The sequence below is a fragment of the Phyllostomus hastatus genome, unplaced genomic scaffold (assembly GCF_019186645.2).
Source record: "Phyllostomus hastatus isolate PE091 unplaced genomic scaffold, TTU_PhHast_1.1 phas_contig_196, whole genome shotgun sequence".
Taxonomy (NCBI): domain Eukaryota; kingdom Metazoa; phylum Chordata; class Mammalia; order Chiroptera; family Phyllostomidae; genus Phyllostomus; species Phyllostomus hastatus.
Genome location: NW_025333709.1, coordinates 29,415,023 through 29,437,616, shown reverse-complemented (window position 1 = coordinate 29,437,616; position 22,594 = coordinate 29,415,023). Strand labels below are relative to the sequence as shown.

General features: G+C 34.8%; 1 protein-coding gene across 4 annotated transcripts in view; it reads left to right on the top strand.

Moving 5' to 3' along the window:
• The window catches only part of NFXL1 (nuclear transcription factor, X-box binding like 1), a 48,127-nt gene that overhangs the window by 17,037 nt on the left and 8,496 nt on the right, over positions 1-22,594 (top strand). For all 4 annotated transcript variants that reach the window (XM_045834550.1, XM_045834552.1, XM_045834551.1 and 1 more), the window contains exons 12-20: positions 690-780; positions 5,937-6,057; positions 6,284-6,443; positions 7,248-7,339; positions 10,012-10,033; positions 10,679-10,819; positions 13,761-13,927; positions 17,587-17,656; positions 20,551-20,655. In XM_045834550.1, the coding sequence (XP_045690506.1) occupies positions 690-780; positions 5,937-6,057; positions 6,284-6,443; positions 7,248-7,339; positions 10,012-10,033; positions 10,679-10,819; positions 13,761-13,927; positions 17,587-17,656; positions 20,551-20,655 (969 nt within the window). The remainder of the gene's footprint in view (positions 1-689; positions 781-5,936; positions 6,058-6,283; positions 6,444-7,247; positions 7,340-10,011; positions 10,034-10,678; positions 10,820-13,760; positions 13,928-17,586; positions 17,657-20,550; positions 20,656-22,594) is intronic.

The following is a 22,594-nucleotide window of genomic DNA, read 5'->3' as shown; positions in this document are numbered from 1 at the left end:
TTTAAAACAATCATAGTCTCTATTTTCTTTCCAAAATTTGGATAATGTGAAAAGTTGAGGAAGGAATTAGAATGGCAAAATAGACTATTAGTAGTTGCCTTTTGTTCATGAATGAAAATTGGGACAGGTCTTAGACAGCTGTATTTCTTACAAACAGATTAGAAATCAAGGATGTTACAAAGTAAAGTTAGAAGCAAATAGCTTATCTCTGCTTTCTTCCTTTAGTTAGTTGCTGAGTCCATGGTTTAAAAATAACTGCTAAACTGATTTATACATTTAACTGGTTTTATTTTAATTAAATTTTTAAAATAACCAGACTAATTGTTTGCCTGAATATAAGATTTGACCAGTTCTATTCCTTTGGTTAATGTTGTCAATCTCTGCATAGATAAGTAGAAATGAAATTATCTCATGGGAATGTTTTAAGTCCTAGAATAATTAACTGAAATGTAAGAAAATTTAGCTTGATTTTATTAAATTAGGACATTGTCTATTTAAACTTAAAAATTCTTCATGTAGCATATTTACTTAAAAGGAGAATGTTGATGCTCTTGAATACTTTTATACTTATACTGAAAATAAGTATAGTATCTTTTGCTTCCCATAAGTTCTATGGGTAACTAGTAATGGCATTTATATTACACATGGTTTTCAGATTGCCTGTTCTTTATATGTTGCTTTCTCTTCAGTGTTGTCCTGGAAACTGTACACCTTGTGATCAAAACTGTGGACGGACTTTAGGATGTAGAAACCATAAGTGTCCATCTGTCTGCCACAGAGGTAATATTTAACAATAGCTGTGATTTCATGTTTGTGTTTACATAACGTTTTTATAGTTGATGGAGAGCTTTCACATTCATTATCTTGGTTTATCCTCTTAATAACCTGAGACAGTAGGGCAGTTGCCAAAATCATGCTTTTATGGACAAGCAGATTGAAGTTCAGTGACACACATATTTAGGGAAATATTTAGTAAAGCAATATAGCTAAGATTTGAACCCAGTTCTTCCAAATGCAAAAGCTTTGTTTTTTGTATAACACCTTTTTGTTTTCTTTTTTCCTTCCAATCTTCCCCACAAAGTTTTTTAATTAATTAGTATCCCACACAATTTGTTAATTAATCAATGTGTTCTTAGATTTTTCAGTTTTATTTTGAGTTTTAGACGTTTTCATGGAATTAAGTCTAATAAGGGATTGGATATATCATAAGCTCTCAAACTTTTTGGTCTCAAGACCTCTTACACTCTCTTGGAACCCAAAGAGCTTTTGTTGATGTGGATTTTATCTATCGATATTTATTGTATTTGAAATTGAATTTAAAATGTAATAATAATTACTATTTTATTTAAAAATAGAAATAAGAAGCCCACATTACATATTAATGCAGTAACATTTTGTGAAAAATATTGTATCTGAAAAAAATTTAGTGAAAATGGTATTTTTTACATTTTGCAGTAGTCTTTAATGTCTAGCTTAATAGGAGATGGCTGGAGTTACATATCTGCTTCTGCATTCAGTCTGTTTTGGTATCACTTGTCATATAGCTTCTGAAAAACTCTGTGTATATGAGATCTTGCAGACCCCCTGAGGAGGGTCTCAGGGGCGCCTAAGTTATTAGACATTGAAATCCGAGTTAACTTTACCCATTTTGAGTATGTTGGTATGAAGTAGAATCTACTACACGTTGGTATAGGATAGTGGGAAGAGCGTGGATTTGGGGTAAGAGGTCTTTGCCTCTTAGCACCTTTATGACCTGGGACAAACTGCTTTACTGCTTTCATGTGTTCCTTTGGGATTACACACATACTAGATACCTTAGCTAATGTCTTAATCTTCTCAGAGATCTTGGAACATACGTGACACTTCTGCTGTTTAATATAATAAGGAAACAAAGAGACTGTTGGCTCAGGTCATAGAACTAGTTTCAGGGTCAGGATGTAAACATAAACTGTAATGGTGTTTTCATTTTACCACATTGCCATCCCTTAGGAAAAGTGACAGATTCCATTAACCCCATAGACAATTTTCTGATTTGTCAATGTCTTAAAATTGTGAAGTTAGAGCTAGTTTGTCAGTTCTCATTATTAGTAAAAGGATCTTATTTCCTTTTATAGTCATATTATGTCATTGACTTATTAAATTTAAATTTTATTAACATTCTACCATTAAGCACTAATTTACACAATAAGGGTTTGTTTGTGTTTTTCCCATGTCTTCTGAGTACCAGGCACTGGGAATAATTATATGAGTGAACCATGTTGACTAAGTGCCTTTTGTTATGAAACTTATTTTTTTACTTTTCCTAAGTTAGAGGAATACAAATACAATACAGATAAATAATCAAATTAGTATTGAATATCTGGTGGTTCCAAGTATAGAAAGGAAATGATAGTAAAATTAAAATGGTGACAGTGGGGATGGTGTATACTATTTTGTATAGTGTGATCGGGGCGGACTCTGAAAGGACGACATTTGAGGAGACCTGAGAGAAGTAAGGGATCTGGTTGTGTGGTAGTAGGGTGGGGTCGTGTTCCAGGCAAGAAAGCAGCAGTTGCAGGGGCCCTGAGACAGGAGCATGTGAACGAACTGTAAGGAGCTGGGAAGCAGGTGCTCAAGGGGCAGATGGTAGGAGACAAGGTCAAAGAAGTGGTGGGCTAAGGATGACTGGAGAGAGGAGAGTAGGTGGATGGCCGTGTAGACCATTGTTAAAGTGCTGGCCTTCACATGGAAAACCTGACTAGTCAGGTGACCATTAAAGAAATTGGATCAGGAGCTGAGGATTTTCTTAGCAAGAAAACACTAGGCTTAGTTGGTAAGTAAACATTTAAGGTGTATATAAGTTCAGTCTTCTCATCAGCCATTTGAGAGTATATCATGCAGAAAGGAAAGAAGATAAAAGTACAGGCCCATCTAACTCAAAAAGATGTTTGTAAAATACTAAGGTTTTAGCTATTCAAATCCAGCTATCTAGTAACTGCAGTTTTAGCTATCCCAAACCTTAGTCTGTCATAACCAAGTTGAGTTTATTCCAGTGATGTATGGTTGGTAAACCAACATAGTATGGTTTAACCAACCATAGTTAAAACTTTGGTAGATCTAATAATGTGATTTATCACATTAACAGTTTAAAGGAAAAATGAGGTCATCTTAGTAAATATCTAAAAAACAGTTGATAAAATTCAACATCCATATATGATGAAAACTTGATTAGAAATGGAAGGGTACATCATTAACCTGATAGAAAATATCTATGGAAAAGGCCAGAGCAAGCATCATGCTTAATGGAGAAGTGTTGAAAGCTGATCCCCCTCTTATATTGTTTTGAAGCAAATTCCATGAATACTTCAGTGTTCATCTCTAAAAAAGATGGATTCTTAACCTAAAATAGTTAATATATTTCTTAATATCAGCAAATATCTGGTGCTCAGATTTATTGTTGTCTCATAAATATCTTCATTTTTTAATTCAATTTATTTGCCTCAAAAACCTAATAAGATTGACATGATGTAATTGGTTGAAGTCTCTAAAGTCTATTAATATGTCATTTCTCTCATTTAAGAAACTAGGTTGCTTTATTCAGTGTTGCAGAGTCTAGATTTTGAAGATTGCATCTCATCGTATTATTTCACATTTTTGTCTGTGTTTTCTATAAATTGTTAGTGCAGTCTGGATGTCCGATCAGACCCATGTTCAATGTTTTATTATTTTTTTTGGAGTGTTTGTTTATTTATTTTTTTGAAGAAATATACTGGCTCCTTACAAAATTTACTTTGATGGAAAGTATGAGGAATACACTGTTGTACAATCCTCACCATTTTTTAAATCCACAGTTATATAAGATATATAGAATCATTATTTCATAAAATTTTCCATTATTCTAGACACCTTCATAATCAAAAGTTATACTGTAGCTAATAGGGTGGGGGTGCTGACTGCATGTTTGCACTGTGAATATGTGAAAGTTTAATGTAGCTCTTTTAAGTTCAGTGTCATCTGTCTTCTAGAATTACTGGACTAATGCCTACATTGGTGGTTACATTCTGTATGCTGCTTTTTAATTTAAAAAGTATTACATCTGAAGTTGTTGTATCTGTCATGTTGTACAGGTATCTGTAACAAATGCTGTTGATCAGTAGGAAGACTGTTTATAGAAATTACCCCTTGTTCTTAATATTTAAACAAAAGAAAAAGTGATACTGCAATTCAGAGTGGCAAAAATGTTGTTTTTGATAAGGTCCTCTTTGGATTGCTGAAGATGAATGAAATTTATTATTATCAAAAATGGAAATTGATATACTGAATTAGAATGGACTTAAACGTCACTCTTAAAAATGTTGCTATTCACTTTTTCTTTTGGAAAACTCAAAATTTGGTCATGTGGGTAAGGATAATTTCACTTGCATTGCCATCAAGATAATACTTCACTGAATATCATTCTAAGCAAAGTCAGTCAGAAAAAGTCAAGAACCCTATGATATCTCTCATGTGGGATACAAAACTGAAAGCAACAAATAACAAACAAGAAAAACAAACAAAAACTCATAGACACAGACAATAATATGGTGGTACCAGAGGGAAGGGGGTGGGATGCTAATTAAGGGTAAAGGTAATCAGATATATGTAACAAAAGATTTGACTTTGGGTGGTGGGCACATAATGCAATATACAGATGATGTATCATAGAACTGTATACTTGAAATCTATATAATATTATTAACCAATGTTACCCCAATAAATTTAATGAAAATATTCAATAAAAGACAGTACTTCACTGGATTATTTTTTACTTATTAAAACACTAAAGTATAAATTTGGTAATTTGTACAGCACATGTATGTTTTTCCCTGTGGTGCCTTTTACTCTCATTTCCTTTTTCTCTGTTCATTAGTTGAATCCCAATTCTGCTGTTTGAGGAACTATTTTGAACTTTTAGAGGCTTTAATAAACCTGACTATTTTTCATCATTAGTCTGTTTCTTATCATATTAATTGCTAGTCAGTATTTTGCTTGGTCCTGACACCTAGGCAGCAATCTCATAATATACTCACTGTTTAGTGGAAGATTCTAATTTCTTTATTTCATTTCATATGGGGTACCATATTGGGAAAACTAGAGTAGGAAGAAGGCCCTCAAAATGACATCTGAGCTTTGGCCAGAACTTGATAACATGTTTAAAAAGGTTTCTTTCATTTTGTTTTTGTGTATTTCTACCAACTCATAACAAAAGAAGGTTACAAAGCTGAAGCCCAAGTATCTTTTCCTTTTGAAATGTTTAGAAGAGAAATATTTGGAATTATAACCTAAAATGAGGGTTTGGAATTTAGTTTCACAAAATATGAGTAATGGAAAATGGACTGTACTGATGAGAGAATTTACTTTATCAGGGAACTTATTCAAAACTAAGATACTTGAATAGAAGTATGTATGAAAATAAGCCAAAGAGATTATTGTTAGCATTAGATTTTCCAAAGACTTAGATCCATTTATCTTGTGAATGAGTGATATGTTAACTTTTAGCACATTTTAAAGAATATTCTAAAACTTTTATTGAAGCACAAGTTTGCTATAGAAAAAGTATACAAATCATAATTGTTCTACCTGATGAATATTTACAAACTGAACATATCCATTTAACCAGAACTCAAATCCTTAAACCAAACATTACCAGCATTTCCAAAACCCTTCATATCCGTCATCCTGACTTTGAACATTATGGATTAGTTTTTCTGTTTACTTTATGTGAATGGAATCATATACAACCTACTCTTCTGGTTTCTTTGCTCAGTATTAAGTGTGTGTGGTTCATTCTTATAGAGTAGTTTCTTCATTTTCATGTAGAATATCCCATTGTGCAAACACACAAAACTCACTGATTCTACTATTGATGGGCATTTAGGTAGTTAAGCAGATTTTTAAGTTCCATGCTTTTTTTCCAGGTAGTTGCTATCCTTGCCCAGAAACTGTAGACGTGAAGTGCAACTGCGGTAATACAAAGGTGACGGTACCCTGTGGCCGCGAGCGTACCACAAGACCACCCAAGTGCAAAGAACAGTGCAGGTTAGTCTGAAGCTTTGCACAAACTGATGCATTTGTGTCTTACCAATTTAAATTCATAATGATTTTTAATACTAGTATTTTCAATTTGCTTTAATGTATTAAAATAATATTCACAATATGTTCTTGTTCTGTATGGAATCAGAAGATATATAAATAGATAACTGTATTTTAAATACATTTTTTCAATGATCAAAAGTAATTTAAAAAATTGTACTTTATGACTTAGTCGACCACCAACTTGCCATCATACAAGTCAAGAAAAACATCGCTGTCACTTTGGCCCTTGTCCTCCATGTCATCAGCCTTGCCAAAAAGTGTTGGAGAAATGTGGCCACTTGTGTCCTGCTCCATGTCACGATCAAGCATTAATAAAGCAAACTGGCAGGGTAAGAGAACTGTATTATTCAGAGACAGTGAATTGCTGTGGGTCATGTTTTTAAAATTTTACTTAGTTATTCAACAGGTAATGAATAAGTATTTATTTGGTGGTAAGCACTGTGATAGGAACTAGAATACAAGATTGGTCTTCCAATTTAATTGGGCTTCCAAGTCCAATTAAGACTTGGTGTTCTGTTTTAAGAGGCTTATAATATAGAAAACAAGAGATCAATAAACAAGTATTTGCAAATACAGCGTCATAGTCATGTTGTCTTCAAGATAGAGATAAACTTGGCAGTCTTCCTTCACGTCTGTAGTTTAGGGTTATGGCTGTCTCCTGATTTTCTCAAAGATTCATTCACGTTTTCGATGAATATTTATTGAGCTGTTAGTATGAGCTAAATATTGTTCTAGGTGGTGGGGAGACAATAGTGAACCAGAAAATGGAGACTACATTCTGCTGGTGGAAGTTGGAGTTTACAATTATATCTCTCATTGTCCTTTTGGCTAATGAGAAGTAAAGGAGGCTATACTGCCTGCGTACTGCCATTTAAAAAGTCGAGTCCGCCTCAGTTTTTAATATCAAGTGTGTGTGGAGGGGAACAAGAATAGAATATAGGTGACATAGGTGAATATAGCTCATAGAATATAGGTGGAATAGAGTATTTTAGCAAGCACTATTTGTTGATTTCTTTAAAAATTTTCAGCCTGCTTGAGTGGAGGATACATGAAACTATTTTCTTAAATTCTTGTTAATGACCAGTGTGATTTTTGTCCCTCCGACTGAAAATCATTCTATGTTTTACTTGTAGCACCAGCCCTCAGGCCCTTGGGAACAGCCTTCTGAGCCAACATTTATTCAGACTGCTTTACCTTGTCCTCCATGTCAAGTTCCTATTCCCATGTAAGTATTAGAATTTTAACTTTTAAAAATGTCTCTGACATAGTTCAAAGGGTATCTTAAGTCACCGTTTTCTGATTTTCTTTATTCATCATTTTAGAGCTAACCTAAAAGCTGTTTCCCCTGTGTTCAGCTTCATTCTTTTCCAAATACATTTTGCATACTGCTTTAGAACTCCTTTGACATTTTTTTAAATCTTTTCCTCCAGCTAGAGTTCGATTTTCTTCTTAGCTTCCATAACAATTTGTGCTTATAATTACAATAATATAGCTAAGAGATCATCATGTTAGTTTTCCTGATTTCTCATGCTAGTCTCTAAGCTCCGTGAGGACAAAGGAAAGCCAGGTTTTACATAAGACAAACTTGAAGAAGAGTGTTTGAAGGAAATGTTGAAAATGAAAGGAAGTCGTTTCTGGGATTGGTCAGCAAATGACCTGGACTGAGTCATACCTGGGGTGAGAGGGAATTCCAGAATGTTCATACTTCCAGCTGAAGGTATGGAACATAGGGGCACAGGAAGCACAGCACTAGGACGCAGCATAAAATTACAAAAGAGGCTGTTGTCTACACCTGAAGTTCCACATTGAATTCGATATGTCTGGTGTATCCGTCTACTTTTAAAAGCTCTCACTGCTGTTTTGTCCTTTCACAGCGTTCCTTTCAGTATAAATAGCATGTATATTTTTATGTGTTGGTTGGACAGGCAGGTTGGGAGGTAAAGTGTTATTGAGAGTTATATTGACAAGTAGGGTGATTTTAGTCTGTAGATTTAGTGGAGGGGGAGGTATAGTTACCACAAAGGTTCTTTATGTACATATTCAGTCAGTATTTATTAGAGACTGTTCTTTTACTGAGGACTTCTGTGTCTGTGGGAGACCAAGTTGTCTGTAGTTTCCCTTACTAAGTTTGAATTATTAGTGATTATCAATGGCCTAAATTTTTGTGTTGGGGAAACAGAATAAGAGACATTGATATTTTGATTCATAAGCCTTAAAATTGACACATCATAATCACTTACTTACCTTTGACTTCCTTAGTCTGTTTTACAGGAAGATTATTTTGTACGCATCATGCCGAATAGTTTCACTGCCCTACAAATGTCCTGTGCCATGCTCATCCCTTGCCTTCCTCCCCCTGGAATGCCTGGGAAACCACTGTTCTTTTTATTGTCTTTATAGTTTTGCCTTTTCCAGAATGTCATATAGTTGGAATCATACAGTGTACAGCCTTTTCAGACTGGCTTCTGTCCCTTAGAAATACGCATTTAAGATTCCTCCAGGTCTTTTTATGGCTTCATAGCTCATTTCTTTTGATCACTGAATAATTTTCCATTTTATGGATGTACCATAGTCTATCTCTTCACCTTTTGAAGGACATTTTGGCTGCTTCTAACTTTGGGGAATTATGAATGAAGCCGATGTAAACCTTCATGTGCAGGTTTTTCAATGGACATAAGTTTTCTACTCATTTGGGAAAATATTTAGGAGTACAATTGCTGGATGATATGGTAAGCCTATATTTAGCTGTGTAAGAAACTGCCAAACTGTCTGACACAGTGGCTGTGCCATTTTGCATTCTCACCACCAATGAATGAAATATCCTGTTGCTCTATATCCTTGCTAGTATCTGGTGTGGTCAGTGTCTGGGTTTCAGCCATTCTAATAGGTGTACAGTAGCATCTCGTTTTAATTTGCAGCTGTCTAATGACATATGATATTGAGCATCTTTCTGTGTGCTTATTTGCCATCTGTATGTTGTCTTTCATGAAGTGTCTGCTTTTCGTTTAAATCTTGTTCATTTTTTCATTGGGTGTTTGCTTTCTTACTGTTGAGTTTTGAGTTCTTTTTATACTTTGGATACAAATCCTTTATGAGATACGTATTTGACAAATATTTTCTCTCATTCTGTGGTTTGTCTTTTCATATAAGTGTTTTCATTTAATACTTTTTCATTTAAGTATTCTTCACATAGAAGATGTTTTTGGTTTGATGAAGACCATCTTGACCCTTTTCTTTCATGGATCATGCTTTTGGTATTGTGTCTATAAAGTCATCACCAAACTCAAGGTCACCTAGATTTTCTCCTGTGTTATAGTTTTGCATTTCTTGAAGTTGGTTAGTGTCAATCCTTTGACTTTATTCTTCTTCAGTACTGGGTTATCTGTTCTGGGCTTTTTGTCTTTTCATATAGATCTTAGAATTGGTTTGTTGATGTCCATAAAATAGCATGCTGGGATTTTGAGTGGATCTGTGCTGAATCTACAGTGTGTTGGGAAGAAGTGACATCTTATCAACATTGTACTTTCCTGTCAATGAACATGGAATATATCTCCATTTATTTAGATCTTTGATTTCTTTCATGAGTGTTCTATAATTTTCCTCATATGGATCTTAAATATATCTTATTAGATGAATACCTAAGTATTTAACTTTTTTGTGTTAATACAAACAGTGGTATTTTTTATGTTTTCAAATTCTAGTTTTTCATTGCTGGTTAATAGTAAAGCAGTTATCTTTTGTATATTAATTTTGTATCCTGCAGCATTTCTGTGATCACGTATTTCCATATGTTTTTTATTCTTAATAAAACAAATTAGTAAATTTAGCATCTTTGCTTTAGGTATTTTATTGGAAGAATTTATGGTGTTTTAATTTCATTTTCTTTTTCTTTTGCAGGGAGTGTCTTGGGAAGCACGAGGTGAGTTACTGGAACAAGTTTTAAATAAAGCTTGTCATCTACACCCTTTCTATACTAGGGTTGTTAGAAATAATGAAGTCAAAGTATCATCATTTCAGTGTTTTAAAGACAATAATTTGTCTACTAATTTTATTTTATTTTTTATTTTATTTTTGACTTTAGAGAGAGGGGAAGGGAAGAGAAAGGGCATGAAACACAGATGTGAGAGAGAAGCATCAATCTATCGGCTTCCGTATGTGCGCTGGGGGACTGAACCCACAACCCAGGCATGTGCTCCGACTGGGAAGTCAACCCACGGCCCTTCTGTTTGTGGGATGACACCCAACCGACTGACCCACACCGGCTGGGGCTGTTTACTAATTATAAAAATACACAGTGCTTTTATTTGAAAATTAGTTTATAAATATGCATTTACTACAGAATCGTATTGAATTTCCCTTTTAGGAAAAGAATGTTTTGCTTCTTGCCATTCATTTTATTGGTTTTTTGATAGGTTACTTTGGTTTTGATCATTATTATTAGTGAAAATGTGTCAGACCTTTGTGAAACTTGTTATCGAATGGTAACAGCTGTTTTGGAAACATGGGTCTAAAAGGTGTGTGTGTGTGTGTGTATGTTGTGCTGATTGTCTTTCTTTTTTTTAAGGTGAGTCCACTGCCATGCCATGCTGTAGGACCCTATTCTTGTAAGAGAGTTTGTGGGCGCACCTTAGATTGTCAGAATCACACATGCATGAAAGAATGCCACAAGGTAACGGAAACTGCTGCCTGCACTGGCAAAACCAAGGTAAGGTTCCGAGGTTGAGCGCGTCCATGCTTATAGATGTCTCTGAATTGGCTTTCAGCTGTTTTTGAACCTGACATGTGTGATAGATGATGCTTGCAGTTTTAATAACTACCCAGACTTTTGTTGGCAGTAAAGTAAATGTATCACAGATGTCTGAGTCTATGTGTGTGAGATTCAGTAAAAGCATTTTATAACCATATCAGAAATTGACAATTCAAAGATCTCTAAAAATTGCCATTTTATTAGGAAAAACAAATGTAGCTAATCAAATTTTAAATAAAATTTTATTTTTAAAGTAACTTGTTTTTTCATAGACTCCCATTTTATAGGGAATCATTATAATAGCAAGTGTGCTTAATGAAGAATAAGCCAAAAACTTTTAAGCTTCATATTTATTAAGTAACATTAAATTTATAAATGTTTAATTATTAATATGAATTGTATTGAAAATTTCAGTTGCATTGTTAGCTTTTTTGGCTTTTGATTTGGTAACTGGAATGTATGACAACATAAATATCCATAGTATCATTCTTGCTCATGTGTAGATGTGTTATAATTTCCTCATTAATCCATGTCGTGTTCCTCAATAAAATTTTTTCATGCTAAAATGAAAAAGATACTGGAATTATAAAATTAAATAGGGAATTGTAATGATTCAAATACATTTTAACTGTAAGGCGTAGCTGCTGCTATATAGCATTCTGCCTTGAGGTTTTTAGAGTATCAGATGAGTCAGAAAATTCATCTCTAGAGCTGATATGACTGACAGTGATTGGGGAATTCTCACTGAATGTTTCACCATTGCTTATGGGGCAGTGGATGTGGCAAAACATGGGTTATAAGTTATGTGCCATTTTTCTCAATTTAGCTGCAGGTCCATATCTCTCGCTCAGGGAAGGCTACTGCAGTGCAAGTGAGTGGAAGTTACATTATTTTGGGGATAACTTTGTAATCATTCTAATTTATATATTAAAAGCAAAATAATAAAGAAACTTGAAAGAATTTCTTATCTTACCATAACACTTCAATTGAGATCCTCTGGAGAAAGGCTTCTAGTATGTATCTCTTGACCCAAATGCCTCTGGAATTTTTAATGCAGTTTCTGCCATCAGTTGTAGAACAGAGCCTACAACATAGAGGTATTTAGTAAGTGTTTCTTGAATTGACTGGCCTTCAAGCTTTTTTGCTTATCAGCTGTGCTCTGGTCTCCTTGCCTCACCTTACCCACAGATCTTAGTCCAATCAAGTCTGTTAAATGCAGTGGCTCTGATTGTCACCATTAGCAACAAATGTTCCTGTTGTCTAATTCATTGGTTATAGTGAGTGGAACTGAGGTTGATGGGAAAGGTATGAGGCTGATGGCAATTGAAATAGTGAGTGTTTCCCAGGCAGGTGTGGGATCCAGTATGTTTGAGTGACTGAAAGAAGAAATGGAGTAAGGAGGAAAGTCTTTTTAGGGGGAAAATCTGTCACCAAAAGTACATGTAAGAGAAAAAATATATAAATACATAATCACATATACATACCTCTTTATGTAATTCTGTATATTATAGACTCTTGGGACTTGTAGTGTTGTCTGCAGCCTAGTAGCATTGGCATCAGCTGGAATTTTGTTAGAAATGCAAAAATTTCAGGCTGTACCTTAGCGTTTTAACAAGATTCTCAAGTGATTGATAATGCGCAAAGATGTTTGAGAACACTGCTAAAGGCAATGTGTGTGATGTGTCATGTTTCATTGAGTTTTTTAAAAAAAGAATTTTATTATAATCATTAAACTTGCTAAGAGACTAGAATTATTCCAACTACTAAAAAGAAAGGATAATTCTGTAACATGATAGTGGTGCTAATTATTGCTATAGTGAACTCATATTGTAATATATAAATGTATCAAATTAACATTTTGAACACCTTGAATTTATACGTCAAATATATTTCAATAAAATAAGGAAAAAAGTTTCACTTACCAAGATTCATTTTCTAATTTGTGATAGTACCCCAAATGTTTATTCTGCTTTTTTTCTCATCATCCCATTACTTAAAATTAGGATTGCTTTCCTCCTGGGATTTCCAGAAAGTTGGATGAATTGGGAAAGCTAGTTTTAAAAGTTGATAATGAAAAATGTTTAACCTTTAAGACTTAGTATCCATATCTATAGCTCTTTTATTTATGTCAGGTATGATGTGAAAATAAACAGTATTTTGTAATAAAAATCTTTAACAATGTACAATGGTTCCATTTCAGGAAATACAAAACTTTCAGATCATGAAAAAAAATATGTTTAACCTTTCTTGTTAGATACATACACTTAAATTATTAAATTACCAGAGGAGAGAGGTGACTTGTTAAGTTACAGTTTTACAATTTAGATATATTTATTTGTACTAAATACAGTTCAGTTTTGCATTAGTGAAGTGCATTAAAAGTAAATTCATTCTCCTTTTTTTCTCTATATGTGTTTCTCTTCAGCAAAATATGATTATCCCCAGACATTGAATGCTTTGGCAATTTTTATTTATGTGTTAACAATGTATGGATTCCTTTAGTTCGATGATGATCATACCTGTTGGGTCTACATGAACTGAAAATCTTTTACTCTGTATTTGTTTTTCTACCACTGACTATTCTTTAGGATGTAAAGAATACATTTTTAGTAGAGATATTTAATGAAATCATGTCCATTTTAAAGGTGAGGCAGTTTGATTTAATAAGGTTTCTAGACAAAAGTCTTTGTGAATAGTGATCATATTGGTAATCTTGCTGGTCTCCATTTTGAATATTTTAAAAATGAGTGATTTTCAATACAGTTAATACATTTTATTAACTATATTTCTAAGAACTACAGAAGTACTTTCTTTTAATGGAGTGTATAAATTTTATAACTACTGTATAGAAATGTTAGACTTTTGTACTTAGGTGATTTGTTTTCTTGCAATGTGTCAGGCTGGCCCAGAATGCCTCCAGTGTGAAGAAGGGTGCTCTAAATCACGACCAGTGGGCTGTCCCCACCCATGTGTTCTGCCATGTCACCCTGGAGAATGTCCTCCTTGTGTTCAGATGCTTAGAATAAAATGTCACTGCAAGATCACAGCCCTGTTTGTGGAATGTAGGTAAGTGGACTGAAGAAATATTCTTGTTTTCCTAACGTTATTTTGATACCCTCTTTTAATTCGGAACCCTTTATAGGTAGTATGCTGTAAGGAATATTTTTCAGTGGTGGTCCTTAGACTCAGGAGGCCGAGATTATCTTTAAAGACCTGGAAGAAATGTAAACTACTTCACCTTGTAGATACTTGACACTTTTTCAACCAGGGCATTTCTGAGTTTTCCTGTTTGGGGATTCCATATAAGATTTTATTAGGAAAAAAATTGTCTCACTGCTTTTAAAAAGACGTAGGAGAAGCACTCTTGTAATGATTGTTCAAATAACAGTGACAAACTAGAATTTCATTGGCTCAAATTTGATTTGCATGTAATTACTTAAGTGTAATTTTTAAATTATAGATTTAAAAGCTAGAGTTTTGTTTGTTACAAATGTTTCTGTCATGGCATTATCATACAGGATATGACCTATTTACTTTAAAAAAATGCAAATTTTGCTTGTGGATTATGTGGAGGAAAACAAGTTTCCATTTTTTTCTATTTATTATCTAACTTCAGTTAATCATGATCAGACTCACTCAGTTCCATTTCTTCCAACTCTATAAAATGGGCTTTTTGTAAGATTTAACTCAAGGTAAATTTGAGAATGTAATTTTATTTGTGAGTTTTTTGAGCATAAATACTTTTTGGAAAATATCTGTGAACATTATTTTAAATTTGTTTTTGTCACTTAAACTCTCTAGATTCATGCTTTGTTATATTAATCAATATTGTTTTTACAATTTAAAAAAATAAAATATTACAATTTTTAGCTTTAGAAGTTTTATAGGCAGAGTTAAGAGGGTAGTTTTGCTTTATTAACGGATGATACTGACAAAAGGGATTGTTTCCTTTGATTCTGCTGGGCTTTAAGTTTCTTCCTCTTCTTTTTCTTTTCATCATGTAGTCTTCAACAGATGCTTTTCCCTTTTTTTTATCCTTACCTGAGAATATATTTATTGATTTGAGAGAGAGAAACATTGATGTAAGAGAGAAATATCAATCCCTTGCCTCCAGTTTGCACCCGGATGGGGGATCGAACCTCCAGCCTAGCCATGTGCCCTGATCAGGGATTGAACCCACAACCTTTTGGTGTATGGGACAATTCTCCAACCAACTGAGCCACCCAAGTAGGAAGGGTGTCTTTCCCTTTTTACCTTTTTTCCCCCAGAATGCTGTCTTTCCAAGGTTGGTTCCTTGGTTGTACACTTTTAAAATTCTCCTCCTTGTAGTTAGTGTTCTTAACTACCAAGACTTTTTTTAGTGTTTTTATACTTAGGGTGTGTGGGAGGGCTCTACCTGAAGAGCCCCCCCAGCTGCTTCAGATGAGAATAAGTCTACCAAGACATAATCTGCTTGGGGAGGAAAGGCTGACCAGTCTCTCAGAGGAGAAGGGCCTTGAGCCTTTTTCTCAGTGGGCTTGTATTGGGTTTAGTTTGCACTGGAATACAGGGCATATATGTAAAGCTCATCATCATTGTCAGGCAGTAATGATCAAGGAATGGAAAACATTCAAAGAACGATGAGGGCTTATTCTGAGTCAGGGTCAAATAGACAGAGTGACGCCAAAGGGCCATAAAACTTTGGGAAACAAACTCATTTTATGCTTGGACCCTTAACATTTAAATTGAGGGCACTCTCAGCAGAGCAGGTTTCACAGGATTTTATGCATTCTTTCTTTGGCCTGATCGCCCTGGGAACTGCTTGTTCCTGCACAGGGCGGCACCGCCTCCAGCATTGTTTTAGGCTTAAGTCAGATGGGGGAAGTAAGGCAGCCAAGAGATTAGGAGACTTCTTACAGATAGAATGAAGACTCAGGCTATGACAAAGCTGAGGGGTGAAGGTCTATCACCCCTTTTCTGTAGTCCCCTAAGTCCTTCCCTGATGGTCCCTTCGTGATTGTGCCTATCGTAGGTTTTTCCTCCCTTGAGGAACCTTACCCATCATTGACTGACCAGTCATCCTCCAGGGGCCAAGCAGGGTGAAATAATTTAGGGGGCAGAGGCTGTACCCCTGCCAGGAGGATAAGTTTTGTCTCCTTAGTGGCTTATCATCCCAAGGTCTTTTTAGTCAGCATTAGCCATGGAGGGTTACAGCTTCTGAAACCAGGCAGGGCAGTTCCCAACAAGGGTTGACTTTCTTTTTTTTTTTTTTTTTTAACTTTTTTAAAGACTTTATTTATTTTTAGAGAAGGGAAGGGAGGGAGAAAAAGAGGGAGAGAAACATCAATGTGTGGTTGCCTCTTGAGTGCCCCCAGCTGGGGGCCTGGCCTGCAACACAGGCATGTGCCCTGACTGAGAATTGATCTGGTGACCTTTTGGTTTGCAGCCTGGCAGTCAATCCACTGAGCCACACCAGCCAGGGCATCTTTTTCTGGTGTAAGGTTAGCTTTCCCACTTTTCTGTTTAGTTTTTCCAGAACTTCACTGGCTTCTTGAAAAGTTTCCTATGGGAGCTTGAGAAGTAGCTCTGCTAAGAATTGGTATTTACTTTTCTACTTACAGATAATTTGAAGTTTGTAGGCATTTCTGTCTTCTAATTATGCCAAGGTCATGGGATTTGAGCGAATTTGTTATTGATGAGGTGAACAGTTTTTTGGAGGGATGTGTGGATACGTTTGGATTGAGGTGGCTCCTATTGTCTCAGCTTTCCAGAGTTCCTTTTTCCCTTTCTTGAATACATGTTTAAAATATGTTTTTATATAGAATTCTTTAGTCTCAGTATTCTGATAATTTTGTTTGCATTAATTCAGCAAATTATTTGATAAGTCATCTTTCCCTTTTAGTTCTTTTCTGCTTCATGTATATTTCTTCTATAGAAATTAATTATAAATGATACAGACCGTGAAGAATAGGTAATTTTTCCTAATTATAGAGTAATAGGAACAAAATGATTTTAACTCACTGAATTCAGAAGTGGGTGCCATTCTTGTAAGAATGAAAATGTACACATTCAGTTGAGCTAGCGTAAAAACTTTGTGATATTAAGTTAAATTTTACCAAGAAAATTGCCTGTGTTAGAGTACATTTATAGCTAATTTGATACAAATATTAAAATTATAGTTTTGGCATTAGTGAGGCTAACTTTATGGTATATTTTGGCAATTATGTCCTGCAAAGGGAAATAGAAAAAGCAGGAAAAGAAAGAATAAAGAAAAGGAGAAGAAAATGGGGAAGAGAAAAGTGTTTCTCTTGCACATTAATGTTTCTGTTCCTCTTGCTCTGTCCCTTCCCCTCTAAAAATAAATAAATGGAAGCCAGAAAAAAGAAATAAGTAAAATTAAAAAAGGAATAATTATAATTATGAATAATGATTGACCTATAGGGAAACACAGTACAGGAACTGTTAAAGAGAGCCCAGGTATACATGATATTTCATGTGTGTTTCATACATCCTTTCTAGTAATGATTGTCCTTTTGACATTTGATTTGTTTGTAGTTGCTGAAGGGCTGGAAGGTTTATCAGAACAGTAAAGTAATTGGGAAGATAATTGTTACAGAGACACAAAATAATTCTCAAAAAAGAATTCGTCTTATAGATAATGCTTAGAATTGTGAGTTGTTTTTGGAAAATATGCTATGAAATCATCTTGGTTTGAATGTCACCAAATCTTTCTCTCCCATTTTTAGGAAAATAACCACAGCTGATGTAAATGAAAAGAACCTCCTCAGTTGTTGCAAAAATCAATGTCCTAAAGAGGTAAGCTTTAATAGAACCTGGTAAGTTGTATTTTTTGGGCATGGTTTCTTTTGCATTTTCTCTTTTCTTGTTTGGACATCCTATTTCAGGTCTTTTCTGGACCCAATAAAAATAGGTGTCCAGAAATAAAAATGTGATGTCTGTAAAAAGGTAATGCATATGTTTAGGGTAGACACACATCTCTTTATGAAATTTGGGGATATTAGGACTAGGAATGACCTTTGAAGATTATTTTTTAAGTAGTTTTAAAGATAGCTTATATACTTTATGCAATAAGGTATTTACTTAATGTTTACTTCCCATAATGTGATTCAGACTTAAAATGTAAATAGATCAAGAACTGTGTGGGTTGTAGGCAGTTAGAGAGTAAATTTATAGTAGGCTATTAAAAAAGACATGTATGTTTGTGTGTGTGTGAGAACTTTAAAGTTCATTATTATTTGGAATTGATTAGTATAAAGCATTTATATATAAAGTTTTGTTTTTAAAGACTCAGAAGTTTGTATGTACATTGTATTCTAACTAAAAGGATAAAAAGTGGTTCGAAAATATTGTTCAGAGTAAAATGGGAAAATTTCACCATGGATTTATCTTGGCAATAATTGGAGAAACCAAAGTTATCCATCTGTATTTGGCCAATCTAAAAGTGAGGATGTTCCTTTTTTTAAGGTTGGAGGTTGGGCAGTGACAATTATTTGATTTGGTTGGACGTTTATACAGGAATCCTTTGGCTTATAGATGTACTAATAGTACCTCTTTTAATTCTTGGTCAGGAGGAGATGCCAACAAAATCTTAAATGTGGCAGTCTGTCTCTAATGAAATATAACAAATCAATGCCTGACATACCATTTTGCTAACAGTATTTCTTTTAACTAAAACTTTGGACACTTTTATGGATTTTTGTGTAAAAACTAAACGCTGCAAATTTCAAAATTTATATAAGATTTAAAATAGCAGAACATTTGAAACAATAAATGATTATTTAGTCTGTCTTTGTTAACATAAGTAAAACTAGAGGCATGGGATATTGCAAATTTAATTTTCTAAATTCTTCAAATCCTGAGTTTTTCTTATAAAAAATTTTTCTTCTATCCAAATTCAGATTCCAGGTAATAAATTAGTTGAGAATGATTTATTTTTAATCTGACATGGTAACTTGGTATGATATTAGTTAGAACTATGATAATTTTATTCAGCAATCGTTGATTTGCAATCCAGCATTGCCTTGGCTCTGGTGATCTGTAATGATGTTTGCTGGTTCTAGATGAGTGGGGACTGTTGATTTAAAAATTTGTATCCATGCTCATGGTTTTGGATTCTAGGCCATTCTAGAGTCCCTCTGTTACTCTAGAGTATCCTTGGGCTTTGTTGAAAACTATAGCCTTAGGCTAGGAACAATACAAATGGCTATCACATAGTTTAGAAAAACCTAGGAGTAGACAAGTGAATTTCAATGTGTCTAATAGAACTCATTCTAGTATATGGCTTCTTGACATTGGTAAGGCTACAGCAGTGGTTCTCAAACTCTGGCCTACATCAGAATCACTTTAGGGACTTATTAAAACAGATTGATGGGCCCTACCCCAGAGTTCCTCACTTTCTGGGCCTGGAGTATTTGCATTTCTAATAAACTCTTACATAATGGCCATACTGTTGGTCTGGGACCACACTTTGAGAACCAGTAGGCTACAGAATAGGTCATACTTAGATCAGCCAAGAACTCTTACTTTAATCTGCAGTAGATATCTTATACTCAGTTAAGGTGTGGGATTCTGATAAATTCTAGTGTACTGATATATTCTTGTTTACTTCATTCTCCCCTTCCCACACTGTAGATTTCTTGTGGGCAGGGACTATATCACATTTACCTTCGTATCTAGTCCCTGGTTCCCTGGTTGTACGTATTAGGCACCTGGGAAGTGTTTATTGAATATGAATGAAATAGCATAGGCATATCCTTTCAGCTCTACTACTTCTCTGGTATGCAGTCTGTCTTCTGGATTGTTGCATTAGGTTTAGATTTAGCTAAAAGAACATTTAAAGGTACCATTAAGAACTCCCAACTTCTGTGTCTCACATATACTTGTACATCTGTACTTTAAGTATTATTTTCTTAATTTGGTTTTATTATCAACACAAACTTTTCTACTTTTCACTTGGGCAAATTATTTAACCTCTCTGTAACTCAAATTGTTCATCTGTAAAATGGAAGCAACAATAACACCCACTGCAGAAAGTTGTCTGAGCATTAAATGAGTTAATAACATGTAAAGATCTTAGTGTATGGTAAGTACCAGCTATGGTGATGACGTCAAGTGTATTTATCCACAAACAGTATTGTTTTACAGGCCTTCTTTATATCTTTAGAGAGCTTTTTAAAATCATTGGCATTCAAGTGGAACATTTTTGAACTAGACATTATAGGTTATCGATAAGCCATTTGATATGACTTACCAAAGTACTAGCAGAATGACGTTAGGGGCTGGGTCAGGTAGAAGAAGACCATCTCACTTTGAGTGGAAAGGGAAGGCATCTCATCTTTAAATGGATATCAGGATTGGATGTTTTAGAAAAACCTTTCCCTGTGAAATCTACAATGAAGGTACAGTCATTATATATTATGCATTCTAATTGGTGTTCTTTGTGACTATTTTTCAGCTCTTTCAGACTATAACCTGGCTTTTGAGATAACACAGACTGGCACAGCTAACAGGGTCATGTGATTTGATTATAGTTAGGGTTAATTAAAGAAAAAGTTGAAAAATTAGCTGATTATCCAGGATTGGTTGATCCTATTATGATGGACTCTTTTTTAAAATAGTAGCTGGGAGAAGGGGAGGTAGAGTATGACTAAATATAAATATGTAACTGCTTTATTTTGGTTTTGTTTTAGCTTCCTTGTGGTCATAGATGCAAAGAGATGTGCCATCCTGGTGAATGTCCTTTTAATTGCAACCAGAAGGTAAAACTTAGATGTCCTTGTAAAAGAATAAAAAAGGTAAATATTTTAAGTTATTGCATATCTTTTCTGTACACACTTCTCTTTTCCTGTGTTTAGTAGTTCTTTGGCTTTATTTTTTAGCCTTTTAACTTTAAGGTTTTTTTTTTTTAGGATTTTATTAATTTTTTAGAGAGAGGGTAAGGGAGGAAAAAAGAGAGGGAGAGAAACATTGATCAGTTGTCTCTTGCACTCCTGCAGCCGGGGCCTGGCCTGCAGCCCAGGCTTGTGCCCTGACTGGGAATTGCACCAGCGACCTTTTGGTTCATAGCAAACGCTCAATCCACTGAGCCACTCCAACCAGGAGCCAGGGCAAGTCCTATTTCTTAGAAACTTATCCCATCTATTTCTGTAAATGCTTTTCTTTTTTTTTAACCAGGATGTAAGGAGAATTATTTTTATTGGCCTTTAATATTTTTGAAAGGTTAGCTTTTCTTATTCTTTTCTTTTTAAAAATATTTAGTCATTTTTTATCGTTATTGTGTTACAGTTGTCCCAATTTTCCCCCCTTTGCCCTCCTTTGCCTATCCCATCCCCTGCTCCCATAGTCAGTTCCCACAGTGTTGTCCATGTGTGTGGGTCATTCATACATGTTCTTTGTCTAGTCCCTTCCCCTTCTTTCCACCATTATCCTCTTCCCCTGTCCTCTCTGGTCACTTTCAGTCTGTTCCATATTTTCCATGCCTGTGGTTCTGTTTTGTTCGTTAGTTTATTTTGTTCGTTAGTTCATTGGATTCTTCTTATAAGTGAGATCATATGGTGTTTGTCTTTCACCAACTGGCTTACTTCACTTAGCATAATATTCTCCAGTTCTATCCATGCTGTCGCAAAAGGTAGGAGTTCCTTCTTTCTTTCTGCTCTGTAGTATTCCATTGTGTAAATAAACCACAGTTTTTTGATCAGCTCATTTACTGATGGGAACTTAGGCTGTTTCCAGTACTTGGCTAGTGTAAATAGTGCTGCTATGAACATGGGGGTGCATAAGTTCTTTTGAATTGGTGTTTCAGGATTTTTAGAGTATAATCCCAGCAACAGAATTGCTGGGTCAAAAGGCAATTCTGTTTTTAGTTTTTTGAGGAAATTCCATACTGTTTTCCACAGTGGCTGCACCAGTCATTCCCACCAATGCACACTAGGGTTCCCTTTTCTTTACCTCCTTGCCAGCACTTGTTTGTTGATTCATTGATGATAGCCATTTTCACTGGTGTGAGGTAATGTCTCATCATGGTTTTAATTTGCATCTCTGATGGTTAGTGACGTTGAGCATCTTTTCATATGTCTACAGGCCATCTGTATGTCTTCCTTAGAGAAGTGTCTATTCAGGTCCTTTGCCCATTTTTTGATTGGATTGTTTGCCTTCCTGGGTGTTGAGTCATATGAGTACTTTATATGTTTTGGAGATCAAACACTTGTCTGATGTATCATTGACAAATATATTCTCTCATATGGTTGGTTCCCTTTTCTATTTGATGATGGTTTCTTTGAACGTGCAGAAGCTTTTTCGTTTGATGTAGTCCTCTTTGTTTATTTTTTCCTTTATTTTTCATGTCCTAGAAAATATATTGGCAAAAATATTGCTACGTGGGATATCTGAAGTTTTCCTGCCTATGTTTTCTTCTGGGACTTCCATGGTGTCATGACTTAATTAAGTTTTTTATCCATTTTGAGTTTACTCTGGTGTATGGTGTAAGTTGGTGGTCTGGTTTCCTTGTTTGTTTGTTTTTTTTTTTTGCATGTACCAGTCCAGTTCTTCCAACCCCATTTATTGAAGAGGTTATCTTTGCTCCATTGTGTACTCATGCCCCCTTTGTCGAATATTAATTTACCATAGAGACTTGGGTTTATTTCTGGGTTCTGTGTTCTGTTCATTGATCTATGTATCTGTTCTTGGGCCAGTACCAGACTATTTAGATTACAGTGGCCTTGTAGTATAGTTTGA